General features: G+C 37.7%; 3 protein-coding genes and 2 pseudogenes across 3 annotated transcripts; 2 read left to right on the plus strand and 3 right to left on the minus strand.

The window, feature by feature from the left end:
• Positions 1-2,771: 2,771 nt before the first annotated feature.
• Positions 2,772-6,643, minus strand: LOC103947415 (annotated as a pseudogene).
• A 705-nt stretch (positions 6,644-7,348) lies between these two features.
• On the plus strand, positions 7,349-14,029 carry LOC103947414 (anaphase-promoting complex subunit 5). Its single transcript, XM_009358326.3, is given in 22 exon segments — positions 7,349-7,712; positions 7,800-7,959; positions 8,048-8,169; positions 8,543-8,792; positions 9,164-9,338; positions 9,432-9,510; positions 9,605-9,690; positions 10,105-10,234; positions 10,328-10,360; positions 10,557-10,805; positions 10,958-11,035; positions 11,150-11,409; positions 11,921-11,980; positions 12,079-12,146; positions 12,312-12,417; positions 12,513-12,636; positions 12,638-12,655; positions 12,756-12,854; positions 13,009-13,273; positions 13,420-13,433; positions 13,435-13,488; positions 13,579-14,029. Coding segments are annotated over 22 exon segments (2,763 nt in total). The 5' UTR covers positions 7,349-7,541; the 3' UTR covers positions 13,741-14,029.
• Positions 14,030-14,453: 424 nt separating this feature from the next.
• Positions 14,454-17,208, plus strand: LOC103947417 (annotated as a pseudogene).
• Positions 17,209-17,266: 58 nt separating this feature from the next.
• LOC103947418 (GDSL esterase/lipase At2g42990) lies at positions 17,267-19,761 on the minus strand. Its single transcript, XM_009358327.3, has 3 exons — positions 19,194-19,761; positions 18,511-19,000; positions 17,267-17,525 (listed from the first exon to the last, which is right to left on the minus strand). The coding sequence occupies exons 1-3, from the start codon at positions 19,557-19,559 to the stop codon at positions 17,332-17,334; spliced, it is 1,050 nt and encodes a 349-aa protein (XP_009356602.2). The 5' UTR covers positions 19,560-19,761; the 3' UTR covers positions 17,267-17,331.
• A 1,860-nt stretch (positions 19,762-21,621) lies between these two features.
• Positions 21,622-23,396, minus strand: LOC125474152 (stigma-specific STIG1-like protein 2). Its single transcript, XM_048577595.1, has one exon. The coding sequence runs from the start codon at positions 23,024-23,026 to the stop codon at positions 22,643-22,645; it is 384 nt and encodes a 127-aa protein (XP_048433552.1). The 5' UTR covers positions 23,027-23,396; the 3' UTR covers positions 21,622-22,642.
• Positions 23,397-23,499: the final 103 nt, after the last annotated feature.

Raw genomic sequence — 23,499 nt, forward strand, 5'->3', positions numbered from 1 at the left:
GTCAAACCTTTAATAATTGGTACCATTTAGGTTGACTATCTTTAATGGTGTATACAATCCGTCTTATGAAATTATATTTTATACGAGAGTAGTTGATTTACAATGTCAAGTCCTCAACCGTACATGTTGGGACTTTAGTTAGTAATTTGCTAACACTTGGGCATACTCCCCACATTTAAGGTACTTGTAAGAAGGTCTCTAACTCTTTATACCTTTAAGTTACTTATTATAAGAGATAATTGCTTTTATTCTCTCTCTTTTAATAAACAAAGTACTCTTTACAATTTGCACATCGTGTTTAGCCCTTACTCGGCAAAATTATCACAAGGTACATTTATCTAGCCTTAAGGCTATAATCAATTCCATTATAGATTATGCCTTTGTATATCCACCTATATGTACTTTGACTTTAAATTATCAAAATTCAAATTAGCCAGCATCATTGAATTCATAACATGTCCGTCCGTATTCCTTGCTTAATAAGCATCATCATCTCTAATTTAATTGTGTATGCTTACTCAATAAGAATCAATTTGAGTGTCCCATCATTCTTTGCAAAGGAATTGGCTTTGGTTTTATCCATGACTAACATGGCTTATGAGCAAAACTCATTTTTGTAGTTGCCTTCACATGTTACTCCTTTTTCAGGAAGTACTCATCATTCTATAGATGTTAACTCAATTAAATGAGTTTGTGGAGCATACAACCTTAACGTCATATCAGACTTCCAGGTTCTTATGTTTGCAGATGCCAAGCCACAACATTAAAGATTGCATCATGCTCGGGTAATTAATTGAGAAACAAAACTGACCGTTTAAGTTTCTCTATCATTGCCTTCAATCCTTCTTACATCCACAAGTTCTTTTGGCATTATATACTGACATAAGGAAATTATTTTCTTTCCCGAAGAAAGAACTTTGCATAGGGATATAAAGCAAATTTTTTATATGCTTTGCCTTTGCCTTAACCGACACCTCTCTTTGAAAGATAGAGTCAACACGTAACATGGTTTTGAATGGATATCTCACAAATAGTTATTGATTCTGCCCAAATAGTGAACTCATTCTTACGTACACGACTTTAAGGGTTGCAATCCTTATAAATACTCAAGAAGAATACTTTAATCACAGAAATATATGCCCAGTTATTGAGATGCATCATGGTCGTATAAATAAATCAATCCACATATATAACTCACACATTTGGTCGAATGGGAATGAATGCCTAGGCATGTAGAAAATTAATATTAATCTTTGAAATTATGAAATTTATTCATAAGACATATGACACAAGTCATGCAATTCATGCTTTCAAGATAACTTGCAGACACATATAGACGTAAGCATGCATATACATACCAGATCCAAATTACCCAAGCAAACTGCTCACGTCTTTTTATCGCCCAGAAAGTTATAATTTTAAGTTTTATCTTTTCAAAAAGAAACAAGCGGTTGATTGACACTGCTCCACATGGATAATACCACAACTTTAAACTCTCAATATGAGAATCGTGAACATTCGTATTTCTGATTGTTCCATAGAGATAAAAAATTTCTATTTTTAGATTGTTGGAGCAATATTAGAAAATATGAAAATAACGCAAGAATTACAATAATAATAATCATAAAGAAATTCACAACATCAATTATGTATGAGATTAATATAAACAACAAAAGAGAAAGTTAATAAAACTGACAAACTTGGAGATTGAAGCTTGCATAAATGCAATGTCCTAAAGACATAATTTCGCCCCTCTTCTTGTGCTTGTAGTTCGGTAAGCGTCCGTCTCTCAGGATTCAATAATCTATAATCCGAAGTCAAAGCACTTCAATCTTCGGACTCTGACGAACTTTATATATTCCGTACTCTCAAGACACGACTCATAATTTGACACATGAAGCATGAGAGAAACAAAGTGGAGAAACCCTATTTCTCAGGAGTAAAAATTAACTCTAACTTTCTATATTTAATACCAATGGTTTCATGGGTTTCTATAAAATCCAATTTCTACTTATTAAAGAGATGTAACTTTTCATCTATAAATATACATCACTTATCAAGGGAATACACCTAAACAACATAACCTTTCTAAGAAATTGGTTAACACTATATTTCATACAATTATTAAAATTATATATTACAATATTTTATATTATAATATATAAATTCCAATAGGGATTTGAGGAGGAAGATGGAGGCAGCGGGACGCCGGTGAACTGGAGAAGAAGGGTGAGGTAGTTTTGTGGAGGAGGATGAGGACGGGGGGAGACATGGGTGGATGGGTGATGGGTTTGTAAGATGGGTCCCTCGTTTAGAAAAATAATTAAATGATTTATTTTTAGTTTTTAAATATTTAATTATTTTTTAATAAGAAGTGGGTTCCGTCTCAAGCCACGCATTTAGCAGAGGAATTGACAGACAAACTGACGGAATGTATAAGATTACAACAAATTTGAAGATGAGGTATAACATTAAAATGTTTTAAAGATGAGGTATGAAACTGTGATTGACTTAATAATTGAGGTAATTTTGTATAATTTATCTTTTTTTTTTTTGTAGTGGATAGTTTAGTGACCAATAGTCTTAATTTAGGTTTCGACAACTTTTACTTTGACAATCCTCCTTCTCAATTAGATTTATGATTGAATAGTATTGTTTAGGCTATTAGCATTTAACCCAATTTTTCAACCAATAAAAATAAAGAAAACTAATGAAAAATAATTGAAAACTTTGAGTTTTAACTATAAGGACAAAATAAAGAGTAAAATAAATAGTACCAGAATTAACTTTTTAATGTAAAAATATAATTTTTCGTTAAAATGAACAGTACCGGAAATTTTTCGTTAAAGTTCCATAAAAATACTCTACACAACGCGCCGGGCGCATGCAATGCTCCATGCGGAATCAGCCTGCCAAATTGCCAACAGCGTAATTTGTTGAACGAAACAGGGTAAATAAAGAATACACCGACGAAGTTCACATCTCTCCTGTTTTCTGCTCTACAAACGTATCAGTTCATTTTCAAGGCTGTTGGAAAGAGTCCACTCCTTGCTCATGATGGCTACCCGTCGGTTGGGTGACAACCGGAATATCCAAGCTACTTGCTTCTCATTGGGGGGGCGACTTCTCTTACATCGGCTATCCTTGCCTCTTGAGCCTGAATGTCACTCCATTCATGGTCACCAACTGGCCGTAGGTTGACTTGACCGTCAGCCATGTGGACTACACTCTCCCCTGGTACCGGAACTGCTCTAGAAACACTGAGGCATGCTTTATCAACATTTTCTTCAGACAAGTCTACATGTTTAGTCAGGGGTGTATTTCCAATATCTGAGCAAGACTCAGACTTCTCCTCGAACACTTGCTTTGTATCTATGTGATGCCTGATAACCGGAAAAAGGTTGATTGATCAACATTGACGATAGCTTGATAAGGGACAAAAGGGATTCAATGCACAATAATCCCGAGCAACTTATATTATAAGGTAAAAGGCAGAAGATACTAAACCTCTGAAGTTGTGCTTGCAACGTATTCACATATTCCAGAAGCTCTTGCTTGTCTTTCAGTGCGGCTGATTCTTTCTGCACAGCCTCCTTTATTCTAGCTTGAGCATCTGCCTCGGCAACCCTGACCTTCTCTTCTGCTCTCACAACAGCTGCTTCTAATATCACAACACGCTCTCTAGCTTTTGCGAGCTCAGAACGCCACATGTGTGCCTCTTGGAGAGCAGAATCTCTCTGCCTAGTCAATTGGTCTCTTTCTTTGCTCAAGGTCGCAACCTTTTCTTCAGAATCTTTTAGCTACAAACACAAACAAAAGCCATAAATAAAGTAGAACAATCAAAAAGTTCTCTCAAAAAAAATTCAGCTTTTCTTTTTCCACACTAAGAATATATTGTAATGGAAGGGGAAAAGAAAACAGATCCCTAATTATTCAAATATACTACACATTTAAGACATGATGTAGCAAAGCTCATCATACCTTTGACAAGGAAGATTCCAGCTGCTTCGCTGAATCCTTTTTTAAGCGATCAATTTCTGCACAAACAATTTTCCTTTGTTCATCAATTGTATGAGCTGCAGAGGCTGCAGCCTCAGCAGCTTCAGCAGTCTCAGTTAATTTATCTGCTATTTCTTTAATTGTTGAATCGCGTGAACGAAGGTCCCTAGCCAAATTATGTAGTTCGTCATCTTTGACCCGAAGTGTCTCCTACAGGACACAGAGACAGTCACATAGATGCTAGGTGAACTGTGAACATAATAATCACAAAGAGCAATTACATTTAAACGACTATGAGAGCTTTTCATTTAGAAATAGAATATTATTCTTTAACAAACTATACTGTAAAGTGCATTTCAAATGAATATAGGGCACTGCGTTTTTCAATTCATTTCTGAGAACAGAATTAGATCACAAGTACAGTACCTTCATAATTGCAAAATCATCCATTGGACCATCAGTTGGCTTATTGGTGATCACTCCCAAAGCATTTCTCAAAGAAATGTGCATTGCTGCTTCGATTTCCTTAGAACTCTCCGAAGCAGTTGAATTGGCAGCAGCAACTACTGCTGCAACCGTTCCTAGTTTTGCAGAGCCATTGCCACTCAAGGAATTCACAGCTTCTTTATGGGCCTTTAGAACCAATTGTGTTGCTCTGGTCGCCAGAGGAAAAAAATGAAAAAGAGCAGAAGAAGACAATATTGGATGAAACATTTAATATCGGAAACTTTATGGTTAATATCTCTGAGTGAAGCCCCTATCCTCATCATATATAATGGACAAGAAGCTTTCTAGTTTAAAAGACATTACACAAAAAATTCCAACAACCATGTCCATATGATGCTTGAATAATATCTCTGAGTGAAGCAACACACATACTTTTTTTTTTTTTTCCTCCTGATGTCACATTTAAGATAAATAACTTGCTAATATACACCTTGAAAATGAGGAAACATGGAAAAGCAATACATTTGAGCCTGTAAAAAAATCCAACTTCACAATGGCCAACCGCATGTAATGGACGATCTTGAAAGAGAAATACAACATTAACTGGAACATAACCAATAAGTCTTCATAGTGAAATTAGACCCTAACCATAGAAAAGTTCAAATTCTAAACCCCTTGTTACTGCCCCAACCCCACATTGATAATCTACATACCTACGTCACCTAATTCCTCATTTGGACCAGCAGCATATAATTATGTCCTCAAAAGGTATATCCTAAAGCTCATAAAGTCTATATAAGAGAGGCACAGAAAAACGAAACTGTACGCTGTATAACATCTACACAATAGCTACAGCATATTGTAAAGGGAAATAACTTACTGTAGTGTTGCTACCCAAGCTCTAGCTGCCCCAGGAGTCTGTGCACAAAGGAAGTAGTCCTTTTTCTGCGGGGTCCCAATATCTAAAGAATATAGTTAAGAAGCACAAACATCCAGCTTTACGAGAGTACCTGTTTCTATAGCAGTTTTAAGATACAACCTCATTTTGTTTCAACATAAAGCAAACGTACAAGCAAAAATAAATGAGGATACAGAAACAGCAACCGTCATACTTTTGCAACCCACTGAAACCACAAACCAAAAAAATAACAGTTCATAATCAATCAAATTGAAGCCTGCTGAGATGACTAATGTACAAAACGGACTATAATGAAATGCATCAATCTTACTGGAAGTTCACGGGAGATAGGGTAATTGTGCTATTCGCATCAAATGGAATGGTTCCCTTGACAGTCGGCTCATTTCTCCTAATCCTAAACCATAACAAGGTATAAGGTTGGTCAATGCATTTATAAGACTTGAATTGAAGCGAAAGTCAGTGCAGAACTAACTTGTATTCCATTCTCCCTGTTGTCGGGTCTAAGATCACCCACCGCTCGTTCCATTTTCTCAGCTGTAACACAAAAAATAAGCTAATTTCCAGATTCCAGAACAAGGAGCACCACACAGACCAACCAACAAAAATCATCCCAGTATCCAGTTTCCATTTAGAACTCTTTCAAGCATGATTCTTCCAAATTTCGAAATTACCGAACTTCGAAAGATTCAACCGGAGCTTATAAAACCTTAAACTGATCAAACATTCTGTAATCCGCATTATAATTTGTGCAATGAAAACTCAACTGAATCGAAATTCGGAATTTAAAAAAACTTGAACTTTCGCCTAAAAATAAACTTAGGAATCACAGAAATACAATTAAAAGAAAGTGACAAAAAATGGGAGGTCCGGGGAGGATCGTACAGTCTCGGATCGCTTGAGAAGTGGACCCTGCAACAAGTTCCGACCCGAACCCGATGCGAGCTGGCGCTTGATCTTCTCCAAGCTGTTCTCAGCGTCCGCTGCTCTCTGCTCGATCGCAAAATTCACAATTCAGCTAACCCGCGAAAATAAAAATAAAAGATCGATAAATACATACATATATAAATGAAGAAAAAGTAAATAGAGAGAGAGAGAGAGGGGCTGACCGGAAAGGCGCCATTGGTGGTGGCCATGGAATTGGGTGGATCGAGACGATCGAAAGCCTGAGAATTTTGGGGATTTTTTGAAGGGCTTTTGGTATGGGTGAGGTTTCTGCAGTCGTTCAGAAGGCTATTAGGTTTGTTTCCCGGACTAGCAGGTGGAGGTGATGACGAATTAAATGATGCGGTGGTGAATGATTGAATTATTATTTGTAAATTAAATACAAGATTTATTTTAACGGTAATGTTAAGGAGATCAAAATTTTTAAATTAAATTTGTAAATTAAATGATGTAGTGGTGAATGATTGAATTATTATTTAAGTATTGATAAACGTACTTATTTCCTATTGGTGACACATTATTTGGTTTAAAAATTTGGCATTATCTGTACTCATATTATAGAGTAAATTGTAACAATGGTGTCTCAATTTTAATTAAATTACTAAAAATTCGAAACTATTGGCCCTTTAACTTATCAAAACATGCAACCATAACTTTTTCGCCAACTTTGTTAAAACTTCAGTCAATATAAGTCACGCGCCACTTACGTAAAGCTGAATCAAGGGGGCAATATGGAAAACCAAATGAGAACAAGTAACAATAGCCTCTCAACTTTAATCCAGTTGAAGTAATGGTCCCTCAATTTAACAAAATTGTAGCAATAGTTCTTTCAACATGACTCATTTTGACAATATTCTGACGGATTTGATAAAAATGACTATAACTATATGTATTAATGAATTAAGAACCAATGATCATGAATTTTTAGTCGAGAAGTATTGATCATTTGATTTCACTATAGTTTGGAATACATTATTAAGTTTCTTTACCATTTAATTGTTTACATGAAATATACTTCATCCTAATCGAAAAAAGAAAACAAAACAAACAAATTGTATGAAATGGTTATCTTCCTCCCAAGAGACAATGAGAGCAGAAAGGAAAATAAAAACCGTAATAATTTCCCGGTTCTTTTTTAAAATCCCATTTTCTGCTCCAAAAACCCTCCCAAACCCCCAGATATCAGGTGAGACCTCACTCCCCTCCGCTCCGAGCTAAACCTGCGACGGTGAGAATGGCGGGTATTGTCAAACCGCCGGGGGCTTTCGCAGTAACGCCGCACAAAGTCTCCGTCTGCATACTGCTCCAGATCTACGCGCCGCCCTCTCAAATCTCAGTCCCGTTTCCTTTCTCCACCGTCAGCCAGCACAACCGCCTCGGCCTGTTCTTGCTCTCCCTCACTAAGGTGCTCTTAAAGTTTCGCCCTTTCCCCCAAATTTAGCTTCAATTTTCGGAAATTACTTGCAATTAAGTTCTTCTTTACGTTTTGCAGTCTTATGATGATATGTTCGAGCCGAAATTGGATGAACTTATACACCAATTGAGGGGAATTGGGGGATTATTGAACTATTGGTTAACCGATCATCTGACCAGTAGGTTGTCGGCTCTGTCCTCGCCGGATGATTTGTTTAACTTCTTTAGTGATATGCGAGGTTAGTTAATCGTAATTGCCCTTGTTTTTGCTAACTTTGAATTTTACTTGCTTGCCCATGCTCGTTTGGTTTCGATATTTCTTTTTAGGGATCCTTGGGGGCCCCGAAGCAGGTGTTTTGGAAGATGACCAAGTTATTCTGGATCCAAATAGCAACTTGGGGATGTTTCTCCGACGTTGCATACTTGCGTTTAATCTTTTATCCTTTGAGGTAATGTGAGTTTTTATTTTATTTCACTTTCTTAATGCTTACTATTTGTTTTCAGTTCATTTTGTATTCCATGTCGTTGCGCATCAAAAATGCATCCCCACCCAATTATTTGAAAATCAGGGAAACATGTACTACGCAGTTGTAATGTCTTGTATGTGGGTTCATGAGAGGCAAAAGGGAACGGCTTTGTAGATTAGATACTAAACTTTCAATTGAATGTCTTTTATCCTGTGTGTATTTTTAGCAACCCAATGAATACGTGCATTGGTGGAAATGAGTGCTGTTTTGTGTTGTGTTCGTTGTTTTAGATTTTATAGCAAACACAGCTTTTATGGTTAGCTACCCATTTCGTATGATTTTACTATTGATGCAGGGTGCGTGTCATCTTTTAACAAGTATAGGAATGTACTGTAAAGAAGCCATCTCAAGTTGTCCTCCATATGAGTCACCTCACTTAGATGATTCGAGTAATGATTTAGAAACACCTCCGGAATATGAAAACATGGAACTGGAGAATCTTGTTTTTGAAAAAGTCACCGAAGAAATCGAAGCAAGAGAAAGAGCTGGTGGAAGAGTTTCTTTTCATCTTCATGCACCCAAAGCACTTGTTGGATTGGTTGAAGGTATAAATAGTATACTAAGCGTCCTTCTCTTGAAGCACATAGAAATGCTACGACATCATATAGGTCTTTTTGATTGACAACAATAATCTTGAAATCCTATTGTATAAAATTATTTCCAAATCAAGTAGGACGACCTACAATTTATACTTATATCAATAATTTATGTTACTCTATCTGTTTGGAATGTCCAATAATCCTTTAGTTTTGAGAGCAAACCTGGCATGCTTGTTGGGCTGAACATTCCCTGCCAACACACAGCCTAGCTCACTACTTTTGGGTTCCTTTACTTATGGATTTTCTTAAAATGTGATGTTTACAAATTCTGTTCTGATGACAATCATAATTGTGCATAATATGAACTAAACATGCAGATATTGAAGTCCCTGGTGATCCAGAATTCAAACATGGTGGCAATAGAGAAGATTGTCATTATGCACATCCTACAAGCAGTACATTCAGTGATCTTGATCCCAACGGTGGGATATTCCTACGGACAAACTGGCAGATACAGGGATTTCTACAGGAGCAAGCTGATGCACTTGAAAAGTAAGTGGCATATACATCTGTCAATCTTTTGGTTTTCCTATTTGTTTATGTACTTTAGGCTGTACTGAATCTTAACTTATATTCGTTTGGTAGGCAGGGGAGCTCTTTCTCTTTAAATGCTTTTGAGCTCATGCTTAGGCAGCTTCAAAAACTGGCACCCGAGCTACATCGTGTTAGTAACTTGCACAAATATTTTTCTTATTTGATCATTTGTGTTGTACTGCACTTAAAAAGTGTTTGTCTTAACATTTTGGATTTTGGTCCAGGTTCACTTCTTGCGTTATTTGAATGGTCTGTATCATGATGATTTTTTTGCTGCCTTGGAGAATGTTCACCGCTATTTTGATTACAGGTATATCAGAACTCAACTCTGTATTTACTATTTAGTTAGGTAATTTCTTGATCAAATACTGTTGTGAAAATTTCTTTATCAATTTAGTGACCCAATTTTGAAATATTGAACAAAAATTTGAAATGGTGAGCTATGACTGTGCTTTGTGTACTCCTATGAAAGGAGATACTTGTTATAACAGGATGCATTACTACTCTTCATGGCTTTTCATGCATGTCCAATTGCATGCTCCTAGTCTTGGCTACCTTTATGAATATAAGTTTGTATTTTGGTGGGCTTAGGTTAAGCCATTAAATGAAAGCTTTCAAACTGTAATTTTATGTTAGTTGTGTTAACATTTATGTCCATTATTTTATCTCTTCTATATGTTTAACTGTTTATAACAAACTAATCCAATAAATATTGGCACAATAGTTCAGGGATTGAAGGATTTGATTTCGTTCCTCCTGCATCCGGTTGCAATAGCTTAGGAAGATATGAAATTGCCTTGCTTTGTTTAGGAATGATGCATTTCCATTTTGGGCACCCGAAGCAAGCTTTGGAGGTGAACCCATGTTCCCTACTCTAATTATGAATCTTTCTGTCATTTATAATTTCCTTTGGTTTGAATATTCCTTTTGCTTGTTAAAATGTTCAGGTTTTGACTGAGGCAGTACATATTTCTCAACAGGTAATTCCTTGGTTTACGTATTCACTTTTATCCTAAATCTAACATATACATTATGTCCGTAGTTATACTGTATCCGATGGTTTTCTATAACCTTTCGGATGACATGTATGCCTCTGAATTAAAAGGGCATCCTAGTATTATCCTTCCTTTACATATATGTTGTCTACAAGAACCTCATGATTTTCAACTTGTGCAGCAAAGTAACGATACATGTCTTGCTTACACCTTAGCGGCTATCTGCAATTTGTTGTCCGAAACTGGCATATCTAGTACAACTGGAATACTGGGCTCATCATATTCACCTTTGACCAGAATAGGCATTTCACTGTCTGTCCAGCAACAACTATTTGTTCTCTTGAGAGGGTCTCTGAAGAGAGCAGAAAATTTGAAGTTGAAGCGTTTAGTGGCATCCAATCATCTTGCAATGGCTAAATTTGATTTAACGGTCAGCACGAAATTGCAGTTTATTTTTACTGATTCCTAATGTGGACTATCTGTGTACTTCCCACCTCAGTAAAGACTGAAGGGTATATTGTGAGTATCATGCTGCCCGTAATGATGATAAATCTATTTCTCATTGCATAACTTCATTTGCAGCATGTGCAAAGGCCTCTAGTTTCATTTGGACCCAAGGCTTCAATGAAGCTTAGAACAAACCCAGTTACTGTTTGCAAGGTAACGATGACCCTTGGAAGATGTTTCAATGTTCTTTGATTTCCTGACATGTTAGATTGTTCAATTTCCTAACAATGCTCCCCCTTCCCCCTATGTTACATGTAATTCTTGCAGGAACTTAGATTGAGTTCTCAATTGATTAATGAGTTTGGATCCGAAACTTCTTCAATGACAACTGATGGTGCTTTTAGTACTTCATGGCTTAAGAATTTACAGAAGCCAATGGATTCACAAGTCTTGTCTCAAGAAAGTGGAACAGGAAGCAATAATGCTTTCCAGTTCTGTGCACAACCAAGTTCGGTCCCTGCATCTGTGTTGCAGTTAATAGGCTCTTCATACTTACTTCGTGCCACTGCATGGGAAATATATGGCAGGTGATCTTTAGTAAAGGCCTGTATTAGTGTTACTTTTTCTTTTATGCTAATTTAACTTCTACGGTTGACCGGATCAGTGTTTCCTGTTGGAAAAATAGACTGATTGTGCCTAGATTTCGAGTTACCTTGTCATCTGAAATTGTGTAGTTGATTGAGTGAGATGCCCCTTGCTGTTTTTATTTTCATTCATTTCTTAATAAAAAATAATATTGTAAATATCGTAACAATATAAACCAACAGTTATTACATTTACTAAAACTTAAGGTTTTAGAAATAGTTATAAACAAACAAAAATTAACATGATACCAGAGCTGGAGATTCTGAATGTGAATACTTGCATCTACTCTACAGCCTCACATTTTATGTGGAATTTCACATCGATTCACTTTTTCAGAATTTTAAGATTCTCAATTCATTGTAAACAGTAAATTTATTTACTTTAATCCAAACTATTTCTGGGGCTATTATATCTTGCTTGTTTTGATACATTTTTCTTTTTGTATGTCATCAGCTCTTCTCTTGCCAGATTTAATGCACTTGTTCATGCAACTTGTTTTCCTGATGTCTCAAGGTAATTTTTAACTGAAAGTATCACAAGATTTACATATTGTGTTTATATTCCTTTCCATTTTTATAACTTCAACCTGACTATTTCGTGGATGTCCTCAGTTCATCTGACACAGCATTAGCATATCTGAAGCTCATCCAACATCTAGCCGTTTATAAAGGATACAAAGGTTAGATAAAATGCTTGAGTACCTAAAAAGAATATATTTTTTTTTCATAGATGCTGCCATATTAATTTCTGGTTCGAGTACTCTATCTCCCTCTCATGTTCATCACATAAACAAATGCTGTTCATCCTTGATGACTTGTATTTTTTTTTTTCTCTCCTTGTTTAGAGGCTTTTGCTGCTCTTAAAATAGCTGCAGAGAAGTTTTTATCCATCTCAAAATCAAGAATTTTGTTACTGAAACTTCAGCTGCTCCATGAGCGTGCTTTACATAGGTAAGTTTACCATGTGCACTATTTCATGAATATCTTGATCATATACAGTAATTTTTGTGTCTATGTCGGTCATGACCTTGCCAAATATCATTTAGAGGACATTTGAAGTTTGCCCAACAAGTATGTGATGAGCTTGGAGTCCTGGCATCATCTGTCAATGGCGTGGATATGGAACTGAAGACGGAAGCAAGTCTCAGAAAAGCTCGTACATTGCTTGCCTGCAAATCAGTTCAGTGAGGTTTGATATTTTCAATACATTGAACTTGTTACCTTGTAAGTAGATTTCGTCCTACAAATGTGTGCCATGCTTTTCTTATTATTTTGGCATTTCATTGCAGGCGGCAGCTGTAGCACACTCCCTCTTTTGCATGTGTTACAAATTCAATATGCAAGTTGAAAATGCCAGTGTGCTTCTTTTGCTAGCTGAAATCCACAAGGTACAATTGTACATTTGGTACACTAATGTGGTCGGAGGTTCAGGCAGACTAAAGTTTTCATAACTCCTGTCTTCTTATCTATCTGTTTGTCTATTAAAATAGTTCCTGTTCTATATTTCTGCAAAGGTAAAATTTCTTTTATTTCTGTTTCCAGAAATCAGGTAATGCTGTTTTAGGTCTTCCGTATGCATTGGCAAGCCTCTCGTTTTGCCAGTCGTTTAATCTGGATCTGCTTAAGGCATCGGCCACACTCACACTAGCTGAGTTGTGGCTCTCACTTGGATCAAGTCATGCAAAAAGGGCCCTGAGCCTGGTACATGGGGCTTTTCCTATGATTCTTGGTCAAGGAGGTTTGGAGCTCCGTGCTCGGGCCTTTATTGTAGAAGCAAAATGCTATCTATCCGATCCAAGCTTTTCCAGTAAGTATATACAACGCATTTCCAGATAACATGTTTCATTGTCGTCGATTCATGAGGAGTTATCCTCGGCTTTATGGCTTCATCAAACATATTTTATTTGAAGTCCTAACTAATTTCGCATTGCTGTTGCAAATTTGACTCGCCAGTTTCTGAAAGCTCCTGATGATGTGCTGGATCCGCTGAGACAAGCCTCGGACGAGCTTCAATTGCTAGAGGTAAATATACTTGCTGAGTTTGAGTTTTCTGAAACATATGCTTTTATTGGTTGTGTTTAATGGCTATGAAAAAATGGTTCTGGTGGACAGTATCACGAATTGGCGGCCGAAGCTTTCTATTTAATGGCTATGGTGTTCGACAAACTGGGAAGATTAGAGGACAGAGAAGATGCTGCGGCTTCGTTTAAGCAACACATTTTGGCTTTTGAGAATCCGCAACATGAGGAAGATCCTCTTATCAACATGTTTTGAAGGTAGATTTATATGTCGTCGTGTAAACCAGCCATTTTAAGATGGATTATGATTCGTGTAGGCTGTAATGTAAGCTTGTATAGGCATGAGGAACTGAGGGTATCTGATTAGGTTGTGTGCTGAGTAAATGCTCTTAATCACATCCTTACATTTAGGTTTGGTCATATTTTTCTTATCACTTTGAAATACGTGGATTAACGAAAAATATTCTTGTGATCTAGAGGAACGTTATTTTGCTTTTTACATGTAAGACGATCTCTTACCGTTACCAATAAAAAAATTTAATTTATCCACACTTGCCAAACAGATTTTTTCTGTCAGGATTTAGGTCTAGCTATTAATTTGTAAGTGAGAGGTTTTAAGTTTGAATTTTGTCGAAAAATTTGAACCATATTATTATTAGGTTTAGTTGACTTCCTCGTTATATTTTTGCAGATAATATTATTTGATAAAAAAAATAAAAAAGAATTCCCGAAATGCTATTCTGGCTTTTCACCATTTTAACAATCATAGTTTTCACTGCAAAACAGCCTTCTGACTGGATGAAGTTGAGTCTCACACGTCAGTACAAGGCCCATATTGAGAGAGGATGACCGATTCTCTTTGTAGGATCTCAAGATCTATTAATCACATTTATTCATAGTATGTGATCAGTTTTTATTAAATATTATTTATATTTAATTTTAAATAAAAATAATTTACAATAATTTCTGTTTACGTAATATATAATGAACAGACGTGATTAAATAATCTCAGCCACGTGTCAGATCACCTTCACTTCCAAGTCCACCGTCAGTTACTGCTATGACGATATCTCACTCACCCCCCGCCGCCACCACCACAACTACGACAGCCACCGCAACCAGCAGCACCATGGGCCAGGAAAATGACACCCAGTTCAACCTCGTTGGCTTCTCCAACTTCGTACGGACCAACCCCCGGTCCGACCGCTTCAAAGTCCACCGCTTCCACGGTTCCACCACGTCGAGTTCTGGTGCACCGACGCCACCAATGCCGCCCTCCAATTCTCCTGGGGACTGGGCATGCCCATGGTAGGTAAGTCGGACCTATCCACCGGCAATCAAACCCACGCTTCCTACCCCCTCCGCTCCGGCGACCTCGTTTTCCTCTTCACCGCCCCGTACTCCCCCACCCTGACCCGAACCGCCGACCCGGCCAGGCCCAGAACCACGGCCTCGATCCCCACCTTCGACCACTCCGCCTCCCGCGCCTTCTCCGCCACCCACGGCCTTGGCGTCCGCGCCGTCGCCAACCAAGTCGAGGACGCCGTCTCCGCCTTCACAGCCAATGTCGCCCACGGCGGCCCCCATCCTCCTGGACAACGGCGTCACCATCGCCGAAGTCCAACTGTACGGTGATGTCGTTTTGCGATACGTCAGCTACACGGACCACAACCACCTCACAGACCCGGACCCCAACCTCTGGTTCCTCTCCGGATTCGAATCCCTAACGTCGTCGTTCCCAATCGACTTCGGAATCTGCCGCCTCGACCACGCCGTCGGCAACGTGGAGGATCTCAAATCGGCGGTGTCCTACGTCAAAGGCTTCACCGGATTCCACGAGTTCGCCGAGTTCACCGCCGAGGACGTCGGGACGAGCGAGAGCGGACTCAACTCCGTCGTCTTGGCGAACGACGAGGAGATGGTGCTGTTTCCGATGAACAAGCCGGTGTACGGGATGAAGAGGAAGAGCCAGATTCAGACGTACCTGGAGCACAACGAGGGTGCAGGAGTTCAGCATTTGGCGCTGGTGAGCGAGGGCATATTCAGGACGCTGAGGGAAATGCGGAGCCGGAGCGGCGTCGGCGGGTTTCAGTTCATGCCAGCGCCGCCGCCGGCGTATTGCAGGAATTGGAAGAAGAGGGTTGGGGACGTGCTGACGGATGAGCAGATTAAGGAGTGTGAGGAGTTGGGGATTTTGGTGGATAGGGACGATCAGGGGACTCTGCTTCAGATTTTCACTAAGCATGTTGGAGATAGGTAAATGTCATAACTTTCTGTGCTCTTTTTTCATCGTGTTTTTCAATATTCTAAACTACTCTAACTTACAAGAAGCCGGCATCGGACAAAAAGTGAATATACTTTTCGAAAAGTTAATAACTTTATGCTTCTCTGTGTATTTCATGATTCAATTCTTGGTGGGGGAATATGGTTTATCATGATTCTGTCAAACTATATGCCTGTCGAGTTGGCTTTTTTAGTGTTTAGCTTCGATTTTAGTCCTTTCAATTCGAGTCTTATGTTGTCCTTTGAGAGAAATATCGAAAATTGGTCATTCGGAGTCATGTTTTAAAGTTTATGCCTTTGTGTGTGAAAAGGAAAAATTGATCACGAATACATTAATAATGCAAATCACATTACCCCTGCTGTATCCATCGTTGGATTAATTGGTTCTTGTATAAAACAGGCGGGCCAACCATATTCGTAGAGATCATTCAGAGAGTAGGGTGCATGCTTAAGGATGAAGAAGGAAAGGTACAGCAAAAGGGTGGATGTGGTGGGTTCGGGAAGGGTAACTTTTCCGAGCTCTTCAAGTCCATCGAGGAATACAAGAAGACGCTTGAAGCCAAACAGATCGCTGAGCCAGCCAACGGCTGCCTGATTCACCTTTGTCTTAGATACTGTAAAATAAGGTAATTGCTGAACCCAGGTTCGCTGTACTCTACTTTTAAGGCTGTTGTATACGTAGTGTCTTACTGTGCGTAACAATCTGTATGGCTGTCACTGACTGTTGGTGCCCGTTGATTTATGCACAATGACACAAATTTTATTGCTAATTTATATTTGTCGAGTGTAATCATCAATCACCGACTTGTTGCACCCTTGACATGCTTGTAATAACCAACTTCAGCGAGGAATTAAGATTGAAATATTAACTGTAATCTTGTGTTCTTGTTTTTCTTAATTTTATTGGACCATGTACAACTTCGGCAATTCTGTTCTTTTATTATCAACCAGATCAGTTGTTTGGAGCTAGAAATAATTGAATCTTCACTTGTACATTTTCTATACTAGGCTTCCAGATGGACGTGGGTGGTGAGAGCAGTTGTTTCCCGTCATTCATGAAATTGTTTGATAGATTATCATAGATCGCGAAGTTGAAACAAACTGATCGTGACGAGTGTAGCGGAAATTTCAATAGCTTAATCTAGATACACGTTTGGTGACTAATTTAGGTCATTCTTGTTAGAGAATTGAGATTGCAGTTCGTTTCAGCTGACGAAAATGCAGTGTGGATGTTCGAGTTACAGTGACTAGCAGGATGTAGCATGCTGTTGAAGTTTCAAACTATATGCCATTGGTGTGGATTTTCAGGCACAACTTTAACTGGTCATTCAAAACACCAACTCACTGATCCCGGTTGAAACCCAAAACTCGGTATTACAGGGGATGAGCATTGTAGTCTGTTTTTACGGTCTTTGACTCGTGGAAACGAGATCGGAGTTGAGTCGGGTTACCTGTGTGAGACGAGTCTCCAGCACGGAAGGATGAAAACGTTGGAAACATTTGGCTTCAAGTCAGCAATGTGCTTGCCTTATTTATATAAATTACACTTAGAACAAACATCAAATTAAAGGAACTTTGCTAGAGAAGTTTTGAGTGCATATTCTGAGATTATTCGATTGGTTTTCTCAGAAGGATGGAAGGCATCCCAAAACACGTATTTATTTGCATCCTCACAGGTAAATGGATTGAACTGACCGCAGAGGAAACTCATCTCAAACGTTCCTGAGCCGCAGCATCCCACTCTTGCTTCCTCCAATCCTGTCATCCAGAAGAGAACACACTTTAAACCCAGAAGATTTACTGGACAAATTTAGAGAAAAAGGAGGCTAAACACTTGCAAGTTTTCTTTTCTCCAGATAAGGGTTGGACAAAGAGAACATATTGTAATTTATTAATTTTAAAATTGCGGAGAGAAATGAAACGGATAAATTTCTTGCTTTAACGTGGTACAAACCGATTCTATTTGAGCATATTTTTCCAATTTTGTAGTTCTGAGTTGCTTTAATAGGAAATATGCGCAAATAGAGTTAGTTACGAACTTTTAATAAAACAAACACTAAATAGGTTTAATTGTTTCTTTGCTATCCTTTTAGCATTATTTTTTATTAAACGTTTGTAAACGATCTATTAAATCATGATATAAATTAGTGGTTTTTCACATATTAGTCCTTTGATAACATTACAGTAAGTAGAAAACTACTTCAAACTAAATACTTTAAAGAAAAACCTAATTGACATCGTAAAGTGCACAAGAGTAATTTCCCAACTGAAAATCAATTGAAACACAATAAGTGGATAGATGAGAGGTTTTGTTTTTCTCGAATTGAGTTCTTCACGTATTTTTGCATAAAGCTTATAACTGCTAGAGTATTTTTCTAATCTCTGATAATTAATAAAACACTCATTATTAACTAAAATTTTATGAAATTATCAGTTTAACCATCTAATTAAAACAGAATATGAATAAGAAATATGAGACAGAAATGTAATTTCACACAACCAAATTTTACTTTTTTTTTCAAAGTCTCACCTATATTGTAATCCTAACATATCTGTAATTAAAAAAATTCTCACTCCCACATTCTCTATCCCTCTCTTTCTCTCTCCTACTATTAAAATAACACTTGTTTGATATGCCAACATGTAGAAGTCAAAATCCACTATCTTTTCAACGGAGTTCAGAGTTAAAATTTAGGGGCCGTAGAATTAATAATTAGAGAATTAATGCAAGTTAAAGACTTACCAAATGCAGAAGGCCTTTTTATGATTTGCAAGAAAATGTAATAAACATCTGAAAACGTCAAATCAAGCCCTGGAAGCTCCTCATTCAGCTTTGCCACCAAACCCTGCAACTTGCCATTAAACTCCAAAGCTAAGTTGTTGCGTTCCTCCACACATGAATTTTGCCCCATAATATTTGTGGCCCTCTCCAATGGCAAACACCCCATTGGAGGAAGCCCTGCAAGCGATATCTTCCGAGCTCCTAGAACGTATAGTTTCTTCAGAAAATCTGCGGCAAGATCGATCAGGAAATCTTCGTACTGTTTCACGGTGAACTGGGACTGCCGGTTCGGGAGTGTAAAGTAGTTTTCAAGGAAGTCATTTGTTCCTATGCTGATCAAATATAATGCCTCACTTAGTAGCTTCTTTGCCTTCTTAATTCCAAGATAGGCTTTTAGTTTCTTTTGGTATTCCTTGTAGTACTCCACTTCTTTCCACAGTGGAATCACTTGCTGCATTAAACACAAAAAAATGATGAGGTATTTAGCCTAACATGTTTAATTCATCAACATAAATTAGTTAATGCAAGGAGCATGCAACTCAGTTGGTTAAAAGCATACAACACTGCATTTGAGGTTCTGCGTTCGACTTTCTCTCCCCCAGTATCACTCGTATAAATAAAATATGAGTTGGTTGATTACTTACTACAACATCAGAAGTGGAATTATCATAGCCAGTTCCTGCAGAAGCGAAGCAAACACCAGTGGCAAAATCTGAGATGTTGTAAGTTGGATCTAAATAGGCAGGTATAATTGGCTTGCAGCCTAGACCTTCGGAGATGAAGTCAGGAGGAATCCGGCCATTGCAGAACCGCCCGGTGGGCTGGCCTCCCGGAAAATCTTGACCATAAGGCTGGAAGTTGCTCCTGGCAATTGTAGGAATGAAGTTGTTGTTACCTGAATCAACAGAAGAATCTCCAAATACTATGACTGCTGGAACTTTAGCTCTACATTTGGCAACAAGGGTTAGGATTTGAACTAAGAAAAGCCAGGGAATATACAAGTTTGCCATGTTGCTTTGTAACTATATGATTTCTTTTTGCAAGCTCACAGTTGGATGGAAATATGTGAAATGAGAATAACTATATTGGTGGGAGATATTAGTTTATTTTATTGCTCATTTATTTCATGGAATGATAGAGAATGTGGATATAATTGAGCCACTTCCCATTCAACGACGACACATATTTGACCATTGAATCAGTTTAAGATGTTGAATCAAATTCAGTCAGCAAATAAGTGTCAACACTGAGTCCGTAAGTACTTAAGAGAAATCAATAATTGAGAAAGTTTGGTGAGGGGTTCTACTTATTATTATGGCAGTAGAAAGCTTGGTATGTACAAGCATTATGGGGTCAGGATTAACCAAAATGGGTTAAAGATGGTGCTGCAATTCAGTATGCCTAGATTTTTGAAATCATAAAATTTTGATGAAAAGTAAGGAGTAAAAAGTGGAAAACCCCATTAAAAACCAACAAATGGAAAGTTCATGGCTCCAAAAAATGAGTTGCTTGTGTGATTGTTGGTATTGGTAATGCCATAAATGTAGTGGATGGGGGTTGTCAGGTATTGGAACGCTTCTATGTGAATTCAATTCTCCATTCCTGTTCCTGAGGAAAAGATAGAAAAATCTTCCAGCACTCCTTGTTACCAAAAAATAAAAAGTAAAAAAAAGATAATGATGCAGCTGGTAAGTTGAAGACAAAATGACCGTGCTGTGCACCAAGGAGGATTTAAAATTAGGGTGTGATATCCACACACTCTATTTTACTTCTTATATATTTTTTTAATTTTCGGCCGTTTGATCGGATGAATTGAAGAAGATCAACGAACAGAAATGATAAAGGGGTGTGTGAGAAATAAAATAGGGTGTGTGGATAGCACACCCCTACTATGTCAATCAACAATAATACTCATGATTTCCAAATTTTAGGGATAAAACTGATGTATATATCCTGTATTTGAATTTTCATGCACAATCCGAGTGGAAATTCTAGCATACAATCGGGAATATATCGCCATTGTTTTCTATTTTTTATCATATAACGTGACAAAGTTAAGTGAAATATAAAAAGATGAGGATATATTGAGGAGACACCCAAAAATCTACCTAATTTGAGAAACAACAGTAATTTTCAAAGACCACCAAACTTCTACGGCCTTGCATATTGTGTGGTCCATAATTAAGAGGTATTAAAGACATTAAAGGCTTCCCTAACGGATAAGTACTCTGGTTGGTGCCCGTTCATGAGGAATGCTGTCATCCCTTCATGTGCAATGATCGATCTTGCTCTCAGAAGAGCACAGTTGGCCCATTTATACGTGCCATGGTTGGGACCCAATTACTTGACACATCAGCACTTAACATAATTTTTAACGGAATTATGATGGAAGAACCACATTGATTTGCGAAATTCAATTTCAAGGACTACATTGATTGATTTTCAATTTTAAGGACCATCTTGATGGGATGGGTGAATTTCAATGACCGTTTGTGATAAAAACCCTTCATGCAATAAAAACCATATGTGTAACATCTCAACAATCTTGACATGCTTGTATGAATTGCTGAAATTAGACATTCAAGAAGAAAGGATGAATCTTACAGAGGAAGAAAAGACAACACAATTGTATTTCTCAATATTCAGTTTGTTACAAAATGTTAACCGACTCACTAAAGTAAGAGAGGGAAAGTCTTTATATACTGTAGACATCGAAATTTCGGTGAAATAAATGTTCACTACACATTAAAGTTTCGACATTCAAAGCATACGTGGCATGCACCATGTGTCTGACAAATCGTACACATGGATGTGACTCATCAAAATCGGATGAGTCATAAAAAAGGGCATGTGTCAACACCTGGCGAAAATGAATTATTTGATTATAATTAATTAAATCAAATGTTAATTAATGGAGTCAAATCACGAACCGGCCCACAAATCGAGTCCTGATTCTTTCGTCAATTAATCAAGGCCAAATCCATTCGTAGGCAAGACTTAGAAAGTCTATAAATACGAGGCTCCAAGTTAAAGAAAGGATCCAAAGAAAAATCATTCATGCCCAAACGTTGAAGCTTTGAAACTCTGAAGCTCTTAAGCACTCAAACGCCTACACATGCCAATTCCTCCTTTGACAAGAACCAAAACCTTGCAGCATCCGTTCATCCAAGATCAAGTCATCGCGACCCTTTGATCAACAACACTACACACTTTAAATTTCGGAGATCGAAACCGAGGTCAAGTTGTAAAGAGATTGTAACCCTACAATTACATTCATACAAATATTATTTTGTACACGTGTTCTCTTGTCATTTGTCACAGGATTTTCATGTTTACATATACAACATTCCAAAGTTATCTTATGACATGAGCAATTGCTAACATGGCACTTGCTTATGTGTAACATGTATATCCAAGACAACACAATCAAATCATGACCAAAAAAACAGACACACAATAAGCTCAAGACCTGAGAGGAATTGGAGATTATTGTTATTATTATTAAGATGAGAGGCTAGCTGGAAGGTTATGGGAGGACAAGCTGCAGTGAAACAATGGAGGAGAGAGAGAGAGAGTTCGAAAAGGTTATGTACCAATGCTTGTAGGGAAAGAAGGGGACATGGAGAAACTGTGGATACCCATCAAGCTGATCAGCCATCCAAGCATTGTTTCACTGCTTAGAAGTTCAGCCCATGAATTTGGATTTAGCAACGTGGGTTGCTTAAAGATACGATATGTTCATATGTTCAAAGGTATGATAAAGAGTTTATCGAAACAAAAATAGTCTAGGTATATATGTAGTTAAGATGAACACTCCTAGGCTCTTAATGGTCACTCTCTCACGCGCGTAATAGGTATGGTAACTCCAACAGTAAAAAGGATACAGGATACAGAAGCATGGGCAAGCATTTCACAAGAACAATAAATTTATGCATAATTTGTATTTCTTTTATTTATGTATAATTTGTCATAATGTAGTGTAATCAGAGTATAAGTATAGCAGCAGAGTTAAATCATGCATAATTGCACATCCCATAAACACACTCGCCCTTGTTGCACCTCTTGTTGCACCCACCACAATGCATCTTGTCAATTATGCGTTGATGCACTTGCCCTTGCAACAAATCTCAGTGTACTTGCATTTGTGGCCGCACGTCCCGCAGTTGAATCGATCAGTCTTCACCTCAACACATTTGTCGTTGCAGCAGTCATGCCCCAGACTGTTCCTCAGATGACAAACCAGGGGAAACCTGTCGCAACTCGCATTCGCGAGTAGATTCTTTTGAGCAAGAAAACGGCTCACTCCTCTTAAAGAAGTAGTTGCTTTTGCTTCATCTGGTATTTCAGGCAATGCTGCTTCAGTAGTACTCCTTTGCATTTCCCCGTCTTCGATATAATCAGTGTCTATATTTGCAGCTGCAGCAACGGCCATTGCTGCTAGGAGAGTAAAGAAAATGTTCATCAACTTCATGGCCATAACTGAATAATGAGGAAATCAAATGATGTATTTTTATTGTAGGGAAAGGTAGGAGCTTCTGAGGTACTTACTAGGCATCAATAACATGTAGGGTTTTATAGAAAGACTGAGGGGAGAGTTAAAAACAGGAAACTGAATGTAGTCATGCATTATTCAATGGCAGTCTAAATTCATTGGGCTAGCTACTTGCAAATTACTCCCTTGCTGAATATTGTGTATGAAGAAATCATAAAGTCAAAGACAAAAAAAAAAAAGTGAAAAAAAAAAGTAGTAAACTTAAAGCCTCTTGTTGATGAAATGTGATTAGGCTACAATAAAATTACAGGTTGGAACTTGGTACAATGATATATATATATATATATATATATATATATATTTGTCCTAATTAACCCAATAAAATTCTGCTTCTGTGACAAAAAATTGACTTTTCTCATTGAAATTGTTATTACTTCAGAAAAACCATGCCAGCAATA

This window comes from the organism of the source record quoted next, unplaced genomic scaffold (genome assembly GCF_019419815.1).
Source record: "Pyrus x bretschneideri cultivar Hongxiangsu unplaced genomic scaffold, Pyrus_bretschneideri_v1 Contig12, whole genome shotgun sequence".
Taxonomy (NCBI): Eukaryota; Viridiplantae; Streptophyta; class Magnoliopsida; order Rosales; family Rosaceae; genus Pyrus; species Pyrus x bretschneideri.